Source organism: Camarhynchus parvulus, chromosome 1 (assembly GCF_901933205.1).
Source record: "Camarhynchus parvulus chromosome 1, STF_HiC, whole genome shotgun sequence".
NCBI lineage: Eukaryota > Metazoa > Chordata > Aves > Passeriformes > Thraupidae > Camarhynchus > Camarhynchus parvulus.
The window spans coordinates 81,874,770-81,897,329 of record NC_044571.1 but is presented as its reverse complement, the minus strand read 5'-3'; the positions used below and the strand labels follow the sequence as shown (position 1 = coordinate 81,897,329).

Genomic DNA, 22,560 nt, shown 5'->3' with positions numbered 1-22,560 from the left:
CAGCCTGTTATTGCAGGACCTGGTCTGTTACCATTGTTGTAAGATTAATTTATGGCAGAAACATCATGTTTGAAGTTAAGTGGCCAGCAATAGTGTATAATCATATCAGATGCTGGCTTGAGGCTTTAATCAACTCTCTGCCAGACAGATCTCTCTGAACCAAAGGGTTGATTTTTCACCCCACCTCACTCTGCAAGTGCCCCACAAGCCCATCCCTCTTCCAACCTCCACAGCCAAGTCCTACACTGGAATATTGAAATAGGGAATCTTCCACAACAGGCTTTTTAAAAAGCTTGTAACAACATGATGAATATCGCATTTAGCGTCTCATATGCTATAATTGACATTTTAAGTGCTCCTCAGAGCAAGCACAGGAGAATTTTCAGTAGATGTTAGCATGGAAATCCTTTAATGTTGGTTGATAGCAGCAAACAGATGCACTGGTGCTAAATTAAAGCATACTGGCTTGGATGTTTACAGGGCATATTTCATTACATGAGCTGATATTAAATGGACTTGAGTGTATCAGGGAACCCATTATTTGGAGGGAAGAGCAAGCACTAGGAGTTACATATCCAAACCACTGTCCATACATATATCAAACCCAGCTCTTATTTATCCTTCATAGACCTCAGTTTCTCTTGGTTTTGAAATTAACTCCTTTTCTAAAATATTTTATCAATGCAGGTAATAAGATTGATTTAGCTGATAAGAGGGAAGTCTCCCAGCAAAGAGCTGCAGAGTTTTCTGAAGCACAGGACATGTACTATCTGGAAACGTCAGCAAAAGAATCGGATAATGTGGAGAAACTCTTCCTGGACTTGGCCTGCCGGCTGATCAGCGAGGCACGACAGAACACCCTTGTGAACAATGTCTCATCCCCCTTACCAGGAGAGGGGAAAAGCATCAGCTACTTGACTTGCTGTAATTTTAATTAAAGTGCTGGCATGTGGTTGCCCCTTCTGCCATGGGCCAAGTGGATTTTTTTTTTTCTATGCTGGGATTTATCTACTTGAAGGAGTTCCTGCCAATCAGACCCATCTGGCTTACTCAGAGTCAGGTTACAGTCCTGGAAGCATTGCAGGCTGATGGTTCCAGCTGCATGGCAATGTAGCAGAATACAACAGGGTTTAAATTTCATTTTTCTTGCAGTCTGTGGAGCAGATCAGAAAAGGAAGAGTTGCACAAGTGCTTCATGTAATGCAGAACATGAGCTGTTTTGTTTCCTTCTGTGCGAGAGTAGACCAGCCTTTGTTGAAGATACTGAAGAGATCAAAATCTCTCTTACAGAACAATGTGTTTGACCCTTTTTAAAGTAAAACAAAGTAAGAAGAAACGCAACAATGAACACTGACTTTGGACTACCCTGGCAATCTTCTGGGCTGTCAGTGAGCGAGCTCGTAGGATGTGTACATAACGTCTGCCCCTGCGTCTTCATGGAGGACTCTGGTGTTTGAAATAGTGTTATGTCTCTCATCTACAGGCACTTTCATGAATGTGGAATAAACAAAAAAGTTACATATAGCAGCATTTTCAAGACTGAAGGAGACATGGATGCGGCTCAGTTGCTCCCTTTGGTGCTAGCAGTTCAGCAAATATTCCATAGGCCAAATGTAGTCTTACGACATTACTGTCTTCTGAATGTGTAACTTAGACTGGTTAGGAAAAAACACTAATAAGCACTGTTCATAAAAAAAAAAAAAAAACAAACTCATTACCTCTTTTTCTAGGCCGGAACATAGTGGGAAAGGACTGTGTGCTTCTTTGATATCCAAGAAAGGATGAAAAGACTTTCCAGAAATAAAAATAAATAAATAAATTAACCATTCCTCCTCTAATTAGTCATGTCCTGATGTAAAAAGTTAGCCTTGGGAAAGATGTTTGGTGGACTTGGCAGAAGTGCACGAGACATGACCAAAGTCTTGTGGGTGCATGGATGGTGTACAGGGACTCCAAGGAAGCACAGTCTGAGCTGGCACTCTACAATGTGTGCAGCTGGAAAACACAGCCTGGAGACAGAGCTCTTGTTGGGAGGCAGGAGTACAGATTTGTAGAGGGTTTTTTGATGGTCAGTGGAAGTAGCAATGGGTTGCAAGTGGTGTCCTTCCATGCTGCTCCATCCAGCTCTCGCCTTGTGGAACTGCTCTCAAAGGTGCTCTTGGAGGTCTCTTCTTGGTATCCGGGCTCTCTGCTAGGGTAGCTTTTAGGTTCAGGGCTGTAGAGTAATTTTATTTACCTGATGCTTTGCACCCTAAATCCCAAACTCTAGTACATGTAACTGTTTAGGCAACTTCTTCCTGTAGAAATTCTGAAGGGGAAGCAGCCTGGAGTTTGTGATGTTACTCCACCTCTAGCGCCATACAATGCATTGCAGTTTTACACCTTGGCATGGAAGCGAAATCAGGAGATAGTGAATGCACACATAAACAGTTATATTTAGGAGTTTGAGTTCAGTTTAGCTAATCTGGATAAATCTCTCCTGGTGATTACATGGCTGTGATATGCTGCAATTTAGAGTTAATCAATTTAATATTATTTGGCTTTTACTGAAGATTATAACAGAGCTTTTGTATTGACGTAAAAAGCTACCAGTAAGTACTTATTGAAAAAAATAGCAATTAAAAAAAGAGGCATTTTGAAATGCTTTTTTTGTTTCCTGGGAAGATTTTTTTTGGGCTGTATCATGTTGTGCCTTTGATATGTAACAGGAAGTTGACTCTGTGTCAGAGAGAGGTGGGATTGGTTTGTCATATGGCCATTTTTAATATTTTCTTGTTAATTTTAAGTCATTTTTATGACTAGTGGTAAAAGAAAGCTGTAAAAGTTATGGTATGAAGCTTGTTTGTCATTTAGGTAACATTTAGCAAAGAGCTTCTCTAAGTGTGAGATGCTGGGGGACACGTCATCTGCTGCTCTGCTCTGGTGCATTTCAGCCTCTGCTCATGTTGTAATCTGGAGGATTTGGAAATGTGTGGGACTTGGTGGCTTCTGCTGTGCTGGACCATGTGATCTGTGCTGAAGAGCAGTATCTTTTTTCTTGAGCATTCCCGATATCACCAAATGCAGCTTCATTTGAGCTTGTGAAGAGCACCCAACTCCAAGAGAGCTGATTCTGCCCAGCTCTTAGGTACTTCTTTAGAGCTGGGCTCACAGTGTTCCATGGCAGGTAAAACTCAAGTTAAAAATCAATACCATGTGCATTTAATTTGTAGTAGGTCTTAGTCCCTGAAGCTGGACCTGTCAGCATATAATTGATAACCAACAGGGCAGGGCTCTTTGATCAGCTTAATCAAGGAGAAAGGAGACTGCCCAATAAAACACCCATGGGTTACTCAGCCAGGTTTCCAAAAAGATCAAAGCTGGGCAGGTACTCTTCATCCCTGCCGAGTAGCACTATGAATGCATTTTAAAGTGCTCTGTGCATCACTTCTGGAGCTGGAACATGACTGAACAAACTGAGCTGGTCAAATAGCAGAAGCTTGCTAACTTTATTTTCTTGGATATTTACTTTGTGATTTCTAGAAGCCTAAATCTTCTCCCAGTGCTTTCCTAATCTGTAGGTGGCTATTTTGGGGACTAGCTACCTACTAGCAACCTCAAAGCACTGGTTCTTTTTATTGCTAGTGAATCTTTGTGTAACGACTCCATCTCCAGACAGTGATGTGTTTTTGTGGTGGGGTGGATGTTCAAGTAAATGACCCGACTTCTCCAGTCAAATTTGAACTGATTCCTTTCAGTGTTTATCCCATGTAGACTTAAAAAGCTGAAAGGAAACAATGGTGGTGTGTGCAACACTTTTTACGCGGTCATAAACCAAAGCTGTAGTTTGAGACTCGCCTCTCTCTCTGCTGTTTGCAGACACACCTCTTGTTGAAGAAGTGGTGTTTTATTGTAGTAACTCCTTTCCTGGAGTTACTTTTGTACACCTCTGAATATCTCTGTAGTACATACAGCCAAACTTTCCTTGTAGCACTGAGGGCTTATCTTCTCTTCTGCAGTCTGATCCACCGCTGAAGGCTTCCCGACTGGAAGAGGAACTTTATCAACTGCAGAATCTTGAAAAATAAAAAAAATCACAATTATGTGATAATCAGCTCTCCAACTAAACACCTTGCTAGATTTTTGAGAGAACTGTCAGTAAAAACCTTGTGATGATTTCTGGATAAAGTATCCAAAACCCATGCAGAATTGATATAATGGGGCCAAATTTGACTGGGAATGTTCTATCAGAGGAGCCAAGCTTTTAGTGTGGTTACTGGATTTGTATGGGTTTTGAGGGTGATATATTCACAGCCATGGAGTTCCTTATTTCTGGCTGAATGTTAATTTTTGTAGTAGTCCTGCAATGAGACCATTTTGTGACATTTTTAGCACAATGATTATGTCCAAGCAGAAGCCAATACTGGATGATCAACAGCTGTTTGCTTAATCTAGCAAGCCTGTTAGCAGAGATTAATAGAAGCATCTCTGAAAACTGGATGGTCTAAACTGATTTGCAGTGGGAGCCACTGGTTCAGTCAGGCTGATCTTGAGTAAACCACCAAACATTCAGTGCTTCAGATTGCTGGGTGTGAAGTACTTGCTGTGAAGTTTTGAATTGGGTGTTGACACAGAGTTTTCTGAGATAAGCCATGACTCCCTTCTGGCCATATTTGCATTCCCCCATGAAAATGCTAGGGGACAAAAAACCCAATTAAAAAAAACCCTTGAGATCAAAGAAATAAGATGGAAAAAGTGAAATTATGAGCTCTATAAAGAAAGGGGATGCTGGGTGCCTCTTCCTACCTCGAGCCCTTAAGTCTTGCTTTGACCTCCAGGTAAGCTGTTTGAGCGTGCAGTCAGAGATGTGTTTGTGCCGAATGCTAAAGGGCTCTATGATCATTATTTAATGAAAACCACACATGACAAATTATCAGGCAAGATAAGTTTGTTCTTTGCTATAGAACACATGAAACAGCCCCTAAAATCTGTCAGCTGGCTGGTGGTGTTTGTGTTTTTTTGGAGGTGGCTGTGTTGGTAACAGTTGGCTCCTGCTAGTCTAGGTTGAGCAGTTAATGGCTATCGAATTCCTTCAGCATCAGTAATGCCAGCAGCAGACTGGGGCTGACACAGGAGACAGTGATTTGAAAAGAGGGAAAGTCGAAGTTAGTGATGCAGAAGCACAGTGGGTGCACACACGTGGGACAACAGGCTTTCCAGAGCTTTTGCTGACAAGGGATGCAATTAGTTAGAGCCAAAGCCACTGGGTTCTGCCTTGTTTGTTATCCCTAAGGACTGCTGTTTGTTCAGCTGCTTTTCCACTTGTCTTCTCTTTTCAGTATGAAGGACTGTCTGTAAATCAGTCTGAAATGTTGAGCTGGCATGATTCCTGCAGTCAGAGACTGAATTCAATTGGAAAATAGGTGAAATTCTCCAGCTATTGGAACAGGCTGAGCAAACACATAGGATACGCTGCCCTTTGGGAACCTGGGGTGCCATCAGGGTCAGACATGGCTGGAGACACTGTCACAGAAACCCTCTCCCAGCTGTGGGGCAGAAATGAATGCTACAGCCATTTCTGCAATGGAAAGATGACTCTGGAGTAGAAAATGCAAGTAAAGAGATGGCTCCATGTGCTCATTTCTCCATCCCATCCTCTTTTAAAATTTATAGATTCAATGAAAGCTCTGGGCTTTCATAAAGGTTTCCTTTGAAATTTAGTCTGAAATTCTGCATTGCTCTACTTCTAGTGTCAAAGCACCAAATATCCTTATGTGATTGGCTCCTACCAACTCTACTAACAAAATCCTTTTTTGAGTTAATTCAGTTAGAAAAAGGTGTTTATAGAAGATATTTTGGGAATTCCCAGTGAGCAAGTATGGAAACTCTTCATACTTTTTTAAATGTCTCTGTACATAAGGGCTCACCAGAAAACCCTCTGGAGCCAAAGGAGATACTCTTAATCCATTCTAGTAGTGAAAACCCTGTTAAATCAACATATTTTCTTCCTCTTTTTACAAACTTTGTTATCTCAACAAATTTTGGGTTGACATCTCCCTTTTTCCTTGCATCAGTTCTATCCACTTGTTGCTGTGGGTAATAATTGTTGTAGCTGCTGTTCAAGGATCATCATTTGGAAGGACAGTCTTGTCTTATGATGATGAATGGTGGTGAAACAATAGCTTGATTTCTTATAAGCATGCAGTGCATCCTAAGCAGAGCAGCCTCAACTGGAACTGGTGATGTCTTTGAAATGCAATCATCCACTTGAGCTGTAGCTAAATGTACCATAAATGTTACTGACCTCACATCTGCCTCAGTTTAGGATTTGTCTTGGCTGGGAAAGCAGACAGCAGGGTAGTCATGCTGACCATGATGCAGGGCTCCCAAAGCAGTAGATGCCTTGCTCTGACTTACCCTTCTAATCACCACCTCACTCACCTGACCCAAAGTTGCCTTTGCTGTACTGAACCATATCCAGCTGGGATAGATCACCAGCTGTTGTCACTCACAGACGCCATCACAACCTTTCCCCTCATGTGAACGAGCTGTAACTTAAACCAGAAGTAAAAACTATGCCATGGGAGTTACAGGTGTGTGTTTCTTTCCCAGTGGGAGCCACATATCTAGAAAAAAAGCCTCATCTCTAAAGCTTGCTCCTTCAAATACAGTTAATGGGATAACTGGGGAAAGATAATTGAGAGCAGAAAATGAGGTGGCAATGAGTGTAATTCAGGCTGTAAATGCTGTCAGTGAAAAATTAGACTGGTTTTAAGAGCACAGCCAGGATCAACAGCTCAGCTTCTCTGTCTGGATGAACAGGAGCTGGGTTTATAAGACTCAGAGATTGTCTCTGTTTTCACACTAATAACTTGCAATTAGGACTTGGTGGATGTGACCACATTTTTTGAACAAGTTATCCTTTTCCAGTAAGCTCAGAAGATAATTTTACCTCTGGTTAGTGCTACAATATTACTCAAAAACAGATGCCAGTTTTACATTTGCACCTTTGCTTTTTCCAGTTATGATTATCTTAGGATAACATTCTCAAGGACATGCACACTCGTGAGTACGCAGTGGTGGTGTCCCTGGTGAGCATTTCCTGAATGCCTGGTCCTCAGGCAAAAAATGACATGGTCAAAACCTGTGCCAGTCATGGTTTTAGCTGTGCACCGGTCCCTGGGGCAGAGGGGATGTTAAAAGTATTCTTGTGCTTTCATGGGCAGCAGTTGAGGGCTCTGGAGTGTCTGGTGTCACATGAATGCAAACCTCGGCACTTCTCAAATCTTGATTCCTCTAGCACCCCTCATCAATGAATCTGTTCTTCTCTAATTACTGCTCATGCCTCAAGCACTGTGGAGGGATGATCTGATTGCATGAAACACTAGATCTGACTCCTGCTTTACTTAGAAAGAAGAGCAGCAGAGACTCATTTTCTGTGCCACCTTGAGCTTCTTACTATGGACAAAAGTTAATAATTCAATAAGCCCCTTCTAGCCAGGGCACCCTGTAAGGAATACTTCCCTTCTTAGAGGACCAATAAAGGAGATTCAGACATTGAGAATTTATGGGAGTTTGGTGCAAATGAGTTGCTCTCTAGTGAGTAGGTGGGTGCTGCTCTCCATCCAGTGAGACTTGGGGTGGTGTGGAGAAGGAGCTGTCCCTGGGGAGGGGGAGTGCTGAGAATGTCTCTGAGGGCTGGGGTTGCATCATTGCCACTGAGCTTTAGTAAATGCAGTGTCCCACAGTGTCCCAGCAGCTGATTCTTTACAGAAGGGCAAGCAGAGGAGAGGGAATGTCAGTTTCACATTTTAATAGAGGGGGGGTTAAATACTTGGTCTATGGTGGGGACAGCTGCTATGATTTCAGGCACTGGTGTTGCCTCAGTTCTTACAGACCTTTGGGGAAGAAAGGGTTACCACTCACCCCCACACACAGCCAGCATTGAAGGGGGAAAAACGAACTTCTGAAGCCAACATTTTAGTGGAGAAAAGGCCCTCTAATGAGAGTATGGAGCAAGCCCAGTGCTTGTTACTATGCTGATTGGGAGTGACAAGTATATCTCTGGATATTAGGGAAGTAGTTTAAAATATGCCATAGTTTTTAGCATAATAAGATGCACTGCAGATATGTCACATCCATTTTATTCTCCACAGCTGTTTACAAAAGGAAAAAAATCCCCAAAACCCTGAGATTGGAGCAGCTGTAGTCACTCAGCTGTCAATATGGGACAAGGCTCTTTCTGCTCTTTTATTTCCACTTCACTCTGTTCTGCTGCTCATATTTGGCTGTTCTGTGAATTTGCAGATCATGAGATTTTTTTCAAACTGCTTTTGATCTATACAGAAAGAATCACCCCGTTCTCATTTGAATTCATTAATACTTTGAGTAGGCATTTTAATTTTATGTTTACTGGCTTGTTTCCCTTTGTAATGTTATCTAACTGACAAGTTTGTCATGCTCTGCATTACCTTTAGACTTTTGAATCTAAAACATTTCCTCTTTCCTGAAAGCTATGATAATTTTCAGAGATGCTACAAAGGCATCTTCATTTCCTCAGGAGAAAACCTGAATTACCCTCAGCTTTGATTACTATCAAATCAACATTGAAACACGTAATTTCTTTTACAGCATGAACAAAGTATATTTTACACCATCAACTATAGTTTGAATTGTAGTTTAAATCATCTGCTTAAGCACTAACAGCAGCATTTTGTTTGTGATTTCCATGCCAGGGAAGTCACAGCATTAAAGGAATTTTCTGTGTTGGGGTTTTTCCCACAAAGGTCTGCTGTCTTTTCCCCAACAATTGTGAATTTAGCACAATGTACAGAATTTTAGCAAGAACCCTCATTCCTAAACATTTGGCCAGAAGGATGAGCAGAGGATGTGGTTTTTGTTGATCAAGCACAACCATTTCAGTGGAGAGAATGCACTACAGCTGGTCAGACAATTGATCTCGTTGGTGGGGTAGTGCTGTCCTTGGGGAGGGTATAGGTGTTAGCAGATCACCAAACTGTGAATCATTCACTGTCAGAAGCATTTGGCTTGTCTCTTCTTTAAGTTCTTGTGGTCAAGTGTGGTACAGTGGGCTTGAGAAAGGAATGTGTTTTGAATGACCAGGATGATGAATGTATGATGCTTCACATTTATTTGTAATGTCCTTTTTATACTTAGAAATTGCTTACATGTGTATCTGTATGTAAATAAATGTTTAATCCTTTCCACTTGGTGTCTAAAGTGTTGGATTTGTTTGGTTTTTGATTTGGACTGAAAAGCAAAGTTGCCTTAAATACAAAGCATTCAGTTGACATGATTTGACATTAGACCAGCAAATGAATGGCTACTGAGGATTTTCTGCTTGGGCTGAGCATATCGAGGCTCTTGCAGCATGAGACTCACAAGAAGAGCAGATGTAGAGGTGCTGCCCATGGGAGCAAGGTGCCTTTGCAGGAGAAGAGAAAAAAACCCAAACAAACCTCAAAGTAGGAGAAATTATAGAGATTTGAAATGCCAAAGAAATGCCAGCATCAGGCACTAGAGGGTGGCCTTTGACAGGGGCACCATCCACCCACTGGCCTTGCAAACCTGTGGCAGGTTAAACTCTTGTTCATGCAAGATCCTGGATTTGTGTAGGATAAATGTTGGATGATAGTTGGATGCTTTGGTTGTCTTTTATTCTTTGACCTAGTAATTTTTTTGGTTTTTAATGCCATTCCTTCTGTTCAGCCTTCAACTTTCTGTTTTCATCCTCACTGAACTCCCCTGGAGTTCCCCAGTGATCTGCCTTCCTCAAGACCTAAAATCCTTTTGGACAAGATCTCTCATTTTAAGCCTATTGTCTTTTGGTAAATACATTTCAGTTTATACTCTGACTTCTGGGGATCAGGTTTCTTCCCCTGTGCTCTGCCTCACATCAAAGATGCCTCCTGCTAACACTTACACGGAGAAACGAGCTGTGAAGCTTGAAGACACCATGTGTCTTTTATTGCCTCTTCCACTGACCTTGAAGCTCCTTCCTTGGTAAATGCCTGACATGAGGGCTGGACCATCTGCTCTTCCTTCCCCAGGAAGCTGGCAATTTGAGTCAGTGAGAGAACAGAGAGGTATTTCGATAGGGAAAAGTCCCTGCATGCTTCCAGGTAGGTACAAGGTAAAGGGAGGCGAAGGAAACATCCTCTAGATGCTCAGACCTCTTGGGAAGTGAATATTTATTGAAAGAGAGGAGGGCTGGAGTGTGTTGCTTTTGGGAGTTGTGTTTTGTGTTGCTTTTGCTGGAGAAAACAGACCAAACTCTTCCTGGGAAAGGTAAGGGGCATGTGAAGAGTGGCAGCTCTTCCTTCCAAGGAGCATGTAACCAGTGGGATGTGCAACCTGCTTCTTGTTCAGCAGGTGTAGCAGCAAGGGTACAGCCTGTGCCAGGCTTTGCTGGGGGTGAAAGAAATGGGAGCATACAAAGGCTCCCTGCAAAAAGGGAACAAGCTGCCCTGGGGAGCACATGCAAGGCTAACTGACTACAGGAGCAAAAGCAAGAGAGCTTTTTGTGCCTCTCTTCCATCCTCTCATGGTCAAAGTCTCCCTACCGAGCACGTGGGGAGCTCTGCCCAGAAGATGGCATCTTGCTGACAGGGGCCTGTCACACAACAATATTTTTTGCTCTCACTCTGTGTGTAGTCCTCTTGCACAAAGCACAGGAGATCTGAGTGCTCTGCTTTAATTTCAATAGTATGGCGCAGACAGTCCTGCCTAATTTAAAATCTAGTCTTGATTTATGGATTTCTATGCATAGGGAATCAATCACAAACCCAGTGTGCATTTTCAGGAGTTTTATTACCCTCAGAATTAAACATGCTGAGCTTTAGTCTTTTCGTACAAGCTTATAATTATAATCACATCAGCCTGCACCAAAGCTATCACTTACCCTGGTATGTGAATGAATTGTCTGCTGAAAAAAAAATCACTCATGCTGGACCAAACATTTCATGTCAAGATGCTGCCAGGTGTATGATGTAGAAGCTCTAGCAGTGTTTCATAGCCAGCTGCATTAAGTCTCTGGTGTCTCACTTGGATCAGCTCTAACTCCTGGTGATAGAGTGGGTATCAGTCCAGTTCATCACAAGGCAGCGCTTAAAGAGCCAGTGATAACTGCAGTACCCTATTATGTGCTGTAGTAGAAAAAACTGGTTTCAAGTGTTATGTCTTAAAACCTTTTCTGTATTGCCTTCCCTAAGCTCAGTGATTTGGGTATGAGTAATGCAGTCTTTCACTTCATTTCTTCTACATAAGCTATACATGCAGATTTATAATTTCCAGGCAGGCAACATTTCTTACTCCTTTTCCACTTGCCCCAAGGGTTCATCAAGTTGGATTTTATTTGCAATGCATAAAATCTTTCCACTAGGCACAGCACTTGGTAAATGCAGGCACGAGTCCAGGCCTTTTCACTTGGCCTCATCCTGAAGCCTTGCCCTACCCTGACTGAAGCAGCCCTGGTGTGGTTTTGGTGCACTGATTTGCTGGGCTAAAGCTCAGCTGGACAACTCAGCAGCAGCTTGCAAAGCCCTTGTAACTCCTTCTCCTGTCTGTGCCAGGAGGCCTTGCATAGGGAGCTCTGTGTCCTTTACAGCAGAGCCCTGCCATGTTCTGCAACATGTTCTGCTGTCACTGGCACCACACTTTGCAAGCAACTACACTCACAGGTTACCTTGGTCACAGAACCACAGAATGATTTTGGGTTGGAAGGGACTTCAAAGATCTTCCAATATCCCTGCTGCATCCAACCTGGCCTTGAATGCTTTCAGGAATGGGGCATCCACAGCTTCTCTGGGCAACCTGTGCCAGTGCCTCACCACCCTCACAGTGAAGAATTTCTTCTGTGTATTTAACCTAAATTTCCCCTCTCTGTTAAAAAACATCATCAGTTTATCAATTAAACATTGTTAAAAATTGCGATGTCTAATTTTGCTCTTTCTCTGTCTCTCTCTTTGCTATAACAAGATGTTCCTTTTTCTTCTGTTTATGTCTAGGGTTCAGGGCTGCAGAGCTCTAGGCTTGGACCTGTCTGAAGAAATCTTGCACCTCTTTCCACTGCCATCTGCTCTTGCAGGATCCTTAAATACCAGAGGTACTTTCGTAGTGTGCTTGAGATTCTTGCTGGGGACAGCAAGAAGAGATAAGGTCTTTCAGTGATCTCCAGAGCTGTGCTCCCTGTCCTTTCAATGCCAGGCAAGTCTTTGAACCTGTGCCTAAATTTCAACTGTAAATAAGGAGAAAAAAAAAATAACCGAACCAACCAATGCTGACTTGAAAAAGCTTCTTTGTAGAAGGAATTTACCTGTGCAGACCTGCTACATAACCATGTGTGACTTTTTCTTGGGTCAGCCTGCAGGAATGCCTGCAGCCTCACCACATCTGCACCCTTGGCAGGAGAGGCTGTACCTCATTCATTCCCTGCTCAGCCACAGGAGAAGCTTGTTTGATTCCAAATACCCTCCTCCCTCCCATCTCTCAAAGGGAAAAGCATTTGATTAGAAGGTGCAGAAGTTAGGCTAGAGACTGAGAAACTGAAAATGTTTACCTGTATGTTCTGTGATGGTGATCTATGCTAAAAATCATAGATAAGGAACAATGTAGTGAGAGTGAATGCCCTTATTCCTGAAAAACTCTTCTGAACGAAGAGGGAGGCTTAAGTAGATTCTGTAGAAATTATGAGGCCTCAAACATAGGAAGATAAAAACATCTGCCTTGCAGCTGAGAAGGAACCAAGTAACCCCTCCCTGTCACCAGTCACAATGTAAATGGTTCACATTCATTTTATACCTCAAAATAAAAAGTCACAGCAAGTTCTTTTAGGTCCGTTTCTGGTTCTACAAGTGTGGTGCATTCCCTTCACCCCCTTGGGCCACAGTAGGACCTTAGAGCACTCACTCACTACAAAATGTCAGCATTTTCAGGCTGCTCAGATCCTGTGACACCAGATTCCCACATCCTTCTGCCGGACCTGACCTACAAGCTTACAAGCAGCAAATCCAAGATTTCTCTGTTCAATGATCCCAAATGCAGCTGGTTTGGATTTGGGATACAGAAGACCTTAATGCAAGGAGAGGGAAGACAGTCAGGAACCTGCCACTAGCCATCTTTAACTTGAAAAAGCCTGTAGGAAAACTGGGAGCTGCTGCCAAGCTCTCAGGATGGCCCCCTCCACCCAACTCAAGGCTGTCACAGGATCTCAATGGGCTCAGATACAAGGCACCATCAAATCTTCAATGAAAATTTGGCCCTTCTCCCGAGAGTCATCAGGCAAAAATGTGGAGTGGACATGGATTCCAGTGCTGCTCTTGTGATGAAAAGACAGCAGTGAACATTAAAACACTCCACCTACTTGTACTTTATGAAGTGAGACTTATTCAATACTCACACATTTACAGAAGTGTTTATTGCACATTCTCATTAATTTTCAAGAGAACATAGTAACTACAAATTCTAATTTCCCTCATCTCTGTGGTACAAAGGTCTGAAAATAAACTTAATTCCTCTTTGCAAGACATATGCTGACAGGTGTATAAACAATTTAACTTTTAAATAGCTCTTTTCTTCCACCAGATCCTTCCCAAAAGTTACAAAAAATTAAAAAGAACACAGCACAGAAATGTATCTTTCCTAGTATTTTGGCTTCTTGGAAAAAGGGGTCCGTGCTTGGAAGAACAGCTCAGGGGACCAGACACTTGGCCTTTCCAACACAACCCCTGAATAATTTCCACCTGAGAGGTGATTCTCACCTTCTGAAGGGGAACAAGTTTTCAGGACAGGATCATTTAAAAACAAGGTCTTGGTGACACTTGCAGATAAAGGAGTTGTTAGAATCCTGGCTCTATCCCCAGGGCTTATTCTGTCATTTTGGATGAGATTTGCATCATTTTCACTGCTCTTTCTGCTTTCAGAAATAGGGTTCCTGCCAGTGTGCCCACAGGTGGATTGCAAGTCAGCAGCCCAGCTAACTGCTTTTAAATTTAAAGATGGAGTTGGTTTCAGCCCTTTGTTTGAAGATGGAGGGATCCAGTCCTCCAAGCTGGCAGGCAGTTGACTGTTCAGGAACTTCTGGGAAGCAGAGCTACCACTTTCTTTGTCTTTCCTGTTCCTTGGTCTCTCACGTTTCACTAACTTCCCAGTAAGCTGCTGCAGCAGCGTGTTCTGAAAGGAAGACCTGGATCGCTTGCCTTTGGAATGGATTTTAGTGGGATTTTTAGGGGTGAAGAGGGTGACAAAAGAGCTTCTTTCCCCAACAGGCCATAATTTCTGCAGAGGTTTTGTCATAGGAGTTGACTGTGAATAAGGAATGAAGTCCTGAGCACAAACTGAACTGCATTCTGAATCCCAAAAGGAGTAAGTGACAGGTGTACTGTGCTTGCTGAAAGCATGAGGGGACGTGGGTAGGGATGAGCTCAGTTTTGAACTCTTACAAGGAACACCTCCAGGAGAAAGCACCGATTCAGCTGTGACCTTCTCTGTCAAAGTATCTTCCTGCATTGAAGAACTACATGATTTATTTAAGAATTCCACAGGTTTTGCTACATCTCTTACACTTGCATCAAAGAGATCAGCAGAAGCATTGTAGCTGCCTTCAGGGAAGATGTTGTTCCACTGCAGCTCTTTCCTACTAACACTTCTGAAGGTATTATCTGACAGTTCTGTCAATGGTTTTAATTCTCTTTTATAAATACTTCTTGCATTGTTGGGAGCTGGTGGATCAGAGACCTGGGCTCCTGTGAGTGTAAGATCTGTTTTTTGGCTCGGTGTAGAATAGTTTTCTTTATTTTCACAAGAAGCTAAACAGCTTTCCCATGCAGAATGCACACAGGTGGCTGTCTTGCTCTTTTTTGAACAGGAGGTTTCTCCATGCAGCCTAATAAAAGACCAAGATGAATTTGCAACGTCATTATTTGCTTCTTTGGACTGCATACATCTGCTCTGAGAAACAGAAGGCTCTGGTGTAACTGGTGAGGACGCTCCACCTTCCTTGAGGGTTGAAGATAAATCACTAGGGGAAGACTCATATTGTGAGACATCACTTGGAGAGTTTGCATTTGACTGAAGAAAAGCAAACACTGTGGTCTCCCAGCTATCATTCCCTACTGCTGGCAAGAGCCTCCCTGAGACACTGGCTGCAGGCAAATCACCTACAGCTTGCCTGGAATACGATTTGTTAACACTTACACCCAACTTGCTGCTCTCAAGATGGACAAGTTTGCCTGCAAGGCTGGGTGATGTTACAACACTCCTGCCATCCTCTATTCTGGCCAACAATTCATTTAGGCTTTCTGAGAATGGGAGCTCTTCCCAAAATACGGAGTCCATCTGAGACATTCCAGCTACATTTATGTAATTAGGAGTTGAGGCATCTCTCTTGCAAACAAGGGAGTTGTGGGATTTTTCTGCATAAGAATAATTTCTACTATTAGTTTTTGGGTAATTGTTTTTTACCTCAGATTCCAAGGGATGTTGTAACAACTTGGAACTGTTTCCACGTGAACATTTGGTGTTTGAAGAGGAAACTCTCTCCAATTTATCCGTTGCAGAGATACCATCAGTCCAACTAAGCTGTGAACTTGATTCATTATCCTTCTCTTTATCCCCTTCCTTCACAGAAGAGATCAGAAACTGTGAGTCCCAAAGAGTTTGATTGTTGAGGCTTACACTGCCCAATTCTGCAGAGACAGGCTTCTCCTCTTGTTCATGCTGTTCACTCACCAGCTTTCCCACTTCCAGAGTGGGAAAGTCTTCCGCTGTTACCCAAGCAACAGATGAAGTCAGACTTAAGGATTGCTGCCAGCACCCTAAAAAACTTTCCCTGCCACTAGACTGAACAGAACAGGCGCTCCTGCTCAGGCTAGACAAGCTGCTGAGCTCACTGAGAGGTTCATCTATGGGAGCTGATGACGCATCAGGTAAATCTGAGCTGTTCTTGCAGCTCCTGAATTGTGCCAACTGCAGGAGATGATCTAAGTAGCTGATAACAGTGAAGCCAGTAACAGCAGCACTTGGCGGGAAGATCTGGCATGCCACAAGGTTTTTTGTATTTCTATTAATTCTGGAACACTTCTGCAAGATGCTGCTGGCAGCAGAATGCCCTCCATCTTCCCTTGCACAAACCTGTGCGAGGAGAAAGAAAACAAAAAAACCAATCAACTTATAGAAAAAAATATTAACACATGTTCTTTAAGTCAGGCGTAAATTTAGATCTCCCTTTTTGTCAGGATCTGCAGGGGAGAGAATACAAAACAGTCTGTCACACAAGGCCCTTCCTGGGAAATAAACCCTGGCAAGGGCTGTAAAGGGCATCTCAGTGAGAGGCTCTTTGCTTGTTGCAATTACAGAGTTTTGGAGCTGGAAAAACAACCAAGAACTCTGAGAAAGGACTTCACAGAAAATTTCTTCCTCCCTTTAGGGCACTGAATGCTTCCGGGCCTCCTCTAGTGCAGTTCAGAGTGAATGGCTGGCAGCCTAAGGCCAGTGCTTTGCTTTTATGCAGGAGGCACTGGGCAGCACTTGAAACAAAGCACTCTGGTAGCAGACACTTGACTTGGCAGCTCAGCTGCCAAAGCCAGCGTGGTACTTTCTGTGCACTACATCCGTGAAAGGGAAATGAGCTACGACCTTCATCTGCTCAGAGTTTTTTAGAGAGCAGTGCTTCAAAGGAGCTTCAACTGCAATTCTGTATAAAACCTGCTTCTCTCTACACTGAAATTACAGGTGAAAAATGACATTAAAACAGAGAGGGAATTAGCTCATGTTTTAAGAAGTGGATAAACCCTTTCTCATCTACCCCTCAAGGTCTGGCAAAGCCAGAGAGGCCAAAAAGCAGATACAGTTATCTCCAACAACCCTCCTCCTCCCTGAGTCTGTGTACAATTTGAGGCTGAAGGCTGCTAGCCAAGGACAATGCCCTCCCAGGTAAGTCTTTAAAAAGTATGTTATGCTGATTCTGAGAACTATCTGGGACATATACACAGCTGAACACAACTGTACAGAAATGTCTACAGCCAAGGGCTGAACAAAGTCTTTGAATGTGTGTTCAGCTCTTGTGTGTGCAGGAGCAGCCACAAGGCTGCTGATATCTAGGATTAGTTATATTTGTCAAGGCATCAAGCCCAGAGACCCAGTAAAGTTAATGGATTAAGTCCTCCAACTTCCATTACTTAAGATTCTGTCCACCAGGAAAAATCTCAGTTCAGATACAACCTGTGGGAGAGGCAAAACACCTGCCAGGTAGGATTTAGTTCAGAGATTTCATAATATGAATGACTCACATAAGCACCACTTGAAGAGAACCTTGAACACTGTTTCTATAGAAATACTGCTAAGAACTAATATTTCAAAGGGTGTTAAACACACAAAAGAGCCACCAATGCACATGCTGAACAGCTGTACTTTAACAACATTTTGAAAATGCTCTTAAATCCAGAAATATTAAAATGCTATAAGGGGATGTGCTTCTCCTTACATTTTAGACTGGAAAGGAGAATACACAGCATGGGAAAGGTAGGGCAGTGCTTGGAAAGAGCGTCTGTTTCCTGCTCCAACCGTACATGGTTTTTTTACAGGCTGCAAGCTGTTACTGATATGCATAGGAGCTGGCATTGCTCAGCCTCTCCAAAAAGCACCCTGACAAGCTGTTAAGCTGACTATTGCCATTCAAGATGATTTTTGGATGTGACTCATTCAAAAAAAAAACAACCCACAAACCAAACTACAGGAGTTTTGGGGAAAAGAAGCAGAGTCGTTCTCATGTCCTAGCCTTACATTTTCTGAAAAAGAAGTTGTACATGAAGCTTTGATAAGTCAGTCTATACCCCCAACTGGCTACAGAACCTCACTAAAAGGCCATAATATGGATTAAAGGTTACCTTTACTCCAAATATAAACCTTTTTCCAATGAAACAGGTTTCCACTGCTTGAACTAATGCTCTTGCAGTTGACTCTGTGTTTGTTTCTCCTGACAGCTGATTGAAGTCTTGAATATACCTAGAATAAAAACACACAGAAGTACTGGACCAGCAGAGGAAGAAGCCTTACATAGCATTTTAGCTGTACTATAGTGCTAATGAGGACACATGTTAAGGAAAAGATTTTGTACTGGCTTCAACTAAACTCAGAATGAAAACAGGAAAACCATGGACCCATAAATGAAATTCTTTCGTTCACCTAACTTGTTAGTGAGATAAAGTAAACAAAACAACCACTCTGGACAAGTTCAATACACCCACAACTTTCAGGTGTTCCCCACATGGTTGTGATTTTTCTGCCAACACAGTGACTGTACATTGCTGGTCAAGATGCTGCTGTTCCTTACACATCCTTCCTGCCCAGCCTTTACAGCACGGCAGTATCCATGTAAGACATGGAAATAACTGCTTTCCACAGCTGACAGCAGTACAGCAGTGTAGGGCAGAATGCCTGTCACAAGCATGTTACTAATGCTGCTAATATGCCATTACAAATAATTCATCTTTGAGCCAAGGCACTGGGAAAATAACAGACTAGAGAAAAAAGCAGGGAATCTATCAGAATATCCCATCCTGGCAGTTTCACATTTCAGAAAATCTGAAGCCTATAATGTGGGTGGTCAGGCTCTGAGGACTAACAGACTTTCTTAGAAATCCCTTCTTTCTTCAGGAAAATTTGGTTATACTGCCAATTAGTCACAAGGTGCATTCAAACTGTTAAAAAAGAAAAGCCAGAGGCACTATCTGGAAAAGCCAACTTACTTAAACAAAGGAAATTCAATCATCTCAAAAAAGGAGAAAGGACACAAGGAAGAAGCCAAACCAACCAAGAAGTGAGGCTCACTTAACAGGTAGCAGCAGGCTTCAATAGACAACTGGAGGATTTCTTCTATTACCTAGAAGTAATCTATCTCAAAACATCAAGATTTCAGGAAGAAACTAACTTCCACACTTTCTCAAGGTGATGGGTACCAAGGAAATGCTGGAAGGGAGCACTTTAGCAGTTATTTCCCACTCATCTTCCCACCATCTCAGCTCACTGCAGTTTTGTTAGTCTGAATAAATAGCAGCAGCTATATGGTCAGACAATCTATTCCTTACCTCTGCAGATTCTCTGCGGTGACCCCAAAGAATGGATCTAAGCAACTTCCAAAAACAGTGATGTCAAACAAATCATTAGTGTCAGCAATCTTTAGGGACAATCTATATCTGTAGCTTGCATCTTTAGCTTCACCTGTGCAGCCACATTTTAGACAGTTGAACCTGACAAAAGACAGTAAAAGGATAAAAAAGATTGAATAGATGAACTTCTGTTAATCACTGCTGAGGTAAGAATTTATCTGCAGCCGTAAATATTACTACTATAATGTATCAAATATTTCATTAAAACCTGTAAGATTTTTTCCTTATTCTTTATTCCTTGAGGCATTCATCTTACCAAAGGCTCAGAGCAAGATGTGTGTATTATGACAGAATGCCTCTGGTTTCTTTCACTGATTTATTAAATGCTAGCCTGTTGTGAAATTGAAGGGACAGTGGGTTTTGAGAGACTGTTGGGGTGCAATTTTGAACTTCCTGCGCTCATTTTTCTCACATTTCATTCTGGTTTGGGATTTTTCCTCCTGCAGCTTGAGTATAAATACCTAGGTTTAAAAATAATCAGGAAACAGCAGTGTTATTTTGTACTTCAGCATTTGAAACAACAGACATCCTCGTTTTACAAAGTCAGCTCCTTCTATTTAGTGCTGGCATTCATTGATTTACTCTTCTTCTGTGTGTCAGGGATTTCACCCACCACTGCAATTAAAAAATAAAAGCTCATCCCTTTCTGGACATGCACTCAGTGAAGAGTCATACAGGACTACCAGGTGCACTGCACATGTAGAAGGAGATGAAAAAAGGTAAAATCAGGATTTGATCTGGAGGGGCTGGATTTTCACCACTTTGTTTGGCATTCAGCTAACAGAGATCCCCAAGTTAATGGAAATCACTACATGATCCCCAAAACAGGACATACCTCCTGGAATGCAGTACCAGCCTAGAAAAGCAGTTTTGACAGGCAGGATAGATGAAGCAGGAATTCTGGATGGAAATCACTGAGGCAGCCAAGAGTCCCTGCACACTATTCATGTGCTCACAGCATCGCCTGAAACGAGAAAGTTGAAATGGCTAGAAGAGTTCTCATGAGATGTCAACATTAACTGCTTTCATTGGGGTTATTTTAACATTTTGAACAGCAGCCTTCAGGAAATTATGATCTCTCTTTGAAAACAGAAACTCTATTAATTAACAGAAATTCTATTAATTAACTCCTAAAAAAAAGGATAAAGTTATGCACTAGGAAGGAACTATTGATGGCATTTGCACACCATTGCACACAGATCATGCAAACTCTCACCTGAATTTAGGGATCTTTATCAGAATTATCCTTGGGCACAGCACCGCAGTAAACAGCTTTCTAACTATTTTCCTTAATTTAGATTGAAGTCACAACATGGGGTTAAAAACTGAAATGATTCTGCACTTGTAATTCTACAAATGTTTCAACACCAATGACTCGGAGAGGTTACTCAGAAAATCCTGAAAAAGGCTCACAAGAGCAACTGTATTTGCTCCTATATCATGATCATTGACTAGGAGCTGCCTTTTTAGCTCAACAGAGGCTGCACAGATTTGACAAATAAATTATGAACTAAACAAAAAAATAGGAATGAATTTATTTTTATTCAGTATTACTTTCCTGCAGATTTATTTGGGCTTTATTACACTACTCTGCCCAAAACATCAAGTTTAGGAAACTTCCAGTATTTTAGACAGACAACTCTTTTTCTCAACAGATGCTAGAAAAATGTAGACAAGAATCACAGAATCCTGGAATGGTATGGGTTGGAAAATTAGTTTCACGTAGTCCCAGCCCTAATGCCATGGGCAGGGACACCTTCTACTAGACCAAGTTACTTGGAGCCTCATCCAATACCTCAAATCACAGAGTTCCAACTTAAATGGCCAAAATGTTCTCTACAGCTGAATCAAACAACTCCTTAAAAGTCTGTATGTGCAAAAGCTCTTTTATCACAGCTGTAGCTAAATATAAATCACTCTTTGATATAAACTACAGAATAGGAAGGGAATTCCACATCTTCATCCCAAAACTCTCTCTGAGAGGCAAAAGACCAAAGAGATAGAGGAGACTCAAGTATGGCTTTTACAGGATAAAAAAATCCCACATTCTATAATCAATAATGATTGATTCATGTTTTGCCACCAGAAAGTCAAACTTACAGGCTGTTCTTTTGCCCTTTGGAACACCTTTCTCAGCATCCTGGTAAGAACAAGTTCTGTAACACTGAGTACTAGATAAATGTGAGTGACTAAATTCATTGCCCCTGAATAGCTCAGATAAAAAAAAAAGAATCCCAATATTCCCTACATCTGGAAAACAGAGGTAGGGAAAGGGAAAAGCTGTAATAGGGGGCCAAATAAAATAAGAAAAACCCCAACTCTTCAGAACATACATATTAACAGAAACTAATTTGACTCAGTATATTGAATAGTGAATGCCTTCAACTCTTACCAAAAGGGAACTATTTTGTTTTAGCAACAAAGGTTTTGTTTTAGTACAAGACAACAGTAAAAAGTACATGGAAAATATGTCAATATCTAGAAAAGGAGAAATAAAGTTAAGTCTGATTTTTTTATTGCCCAAAAAGGTGGGCTTGGAGAAACTAGCCGGTGCTTCCTTCCCACCTGTTTTCAACTCAGAACTCCAGAAACAGAGTTTACATGGTTCCTGTTACCTGCACTTTTACGAGACATTAAAAAAAACACACAAAAAACCCCAAAAAACCCAAAACACTAACGCACACCCCAGAAACCAGAGAACACTGCAAGAATGAAACTGAAATAGGGGAGATAAAGCACAGCGTTAGAAGTGCTCACACAGGTTCCGTCAAGAGCAAACAGACTCGAGATCTCCAGCTCTATTTCCCTTCGGAAGAAATACACAACTCACTACCTGGACGCAGACTGACAGAGGCCGGCACGAACAGATGTGTTTTACTGGAACTTTTTGTAACAAACCAAACAACGCAAACCTCAGCGCCCGGCCGGGCAATCTCAGAGCCCTGCTGCCCTCGCTGCCGCTCAGCGGCGGCCCCAGCGCGGTCCCTGGTGCCCTCTGGTGATCCCGCTGCCTCGCTCTCTCCCTAAGGAAAAACAAAGCACGGGTGGTTAACACATCCCGCTCTCGTTTGCGCCCCTGAGCCTTCCTGAGGCCGACAGCGAGAGGCCAGGCCGGTTCGACTCACCCGGGCCGGGGCAGCAGCGGGGTCTGGGCCGCCGGGTGGTGCCGTGACCTGAGGGCAGAGCGGAAGGGCGGAAGTGCGGCTGCTGAGCTCCGCCACAGGGGCGGGGCGAGGCGGCACTCAGCCAATCGCGACGCACTACGAGGGGACAGCGGCTCCTCTTGTCCAATCACAGAGCGAGAACGTCGGCCGCGCCCCCTCACGGCGCGGAACGGCAAGACAGGCGGATCACGTGCTTCGGAGCAGCCAATCGCTGCCTCCCCGCGGGAAGCCGC

At 42.6% G+C, this 22,560-nt stretch overlaps 2 protein-coding genes across 9 annotated transcripts in view; one reads left to right on the top strand and one right to left on the bottom strand.

Moving 5' to 3' along the window:
• Nucleotides 1-1,838, top strand: part of RAB30 (RAB30, member RAS oncogene family) — a 40,829-nt gene extending 38,991 nt beyond the window's left edge. For all 6 annotated transcript variants that reach the window (XM_030946279.1, XM_030946251.1, XM_030946298.1 and 3 more), the window contains one exon: nt 688-1,838. In XM_030946279.1, the coding sequence (XP_030802139.1) occupies nt 688-938 (251 nt within the window). In that variant the 3' untranslated portion in view covers nt 939-1,838. The remainder of the gene's footprint in view (nt 1-687) is intronic.
• Nucleotides 1,839-12,937: 11,099 nt separating this feature from the next.
• Nucleotides 12,938-22,386, bottom strand: DDIAS (DNA damage induced apoptosis suppressor). Of its 3 annotated transcripts, XM_030961269.1 has the most exons (7): nt 22,289-22,380; nt 22,076-22,186; nt 19,999-20,127; nt 19,083-19,244; nt 17,883-18,000; nt 13,740-16,128; nt 12,938-13,068 (listed from the first exon to the last, which is right to left on the bottom strand). In XM_030961269.1, the coding sequence occupies exons 3-7, from the start codon at nt 20,109-20,111 to the stop codon at nt 12,938-12,940; spliced, it is 2,913 nt and encodes a 970-aa protein (XP_030817129.1). In that variant the 5' UTR covers nt 20,112-20,127; nt 22,076-22,186; nt 22,289-22,380. The 3 variants fall into 3 exon arrangements, with proteins under 3 accessions (XP_030817129.1, XP_030817119.1, XP_030817109.1); XM_030961259.1 differs by lacking the exon at nt 12,938-13,068 and having other exon boundaries at nt 13,400-16,128; nt 21,994-22,186; nt 22,289-22,386; XM_030961249.1 differs by lacking the exon at nt 12,938-13,068 and having other exon boundaries at nt 13,400-16,128; nt 21,997-22,186; nt 22,289-22,386.
• Between the last annotated feature and the right edge of the window lie 174 nt (nt 22,387-22,560).

Bases quoted from the DNA above. Each gene is read 5' to 3' on its own strand.
- DDIAS (XM_030961269.1), bottom strand. From the start codon at position 20,111: ATGAATAGTGTGCAGGGACTCTTGGCTGCCTCAGTGATTTCCATCCAG. The intron at 16,129-17,882 runs GTAACCTTTAAT...CTCCTCGCACAG, and splicing joins GGTTTATATTTGGAGTAAAG to GTTTGTGCAAGGGAAGATGG. The intron at 13,069-13,739 runs GTGGAAATTATT...CCTTGCATTAAG, and splicing joins AGGTGAGAATCACCTCTCAG to GTCTTCTGTATCCCAAATCC.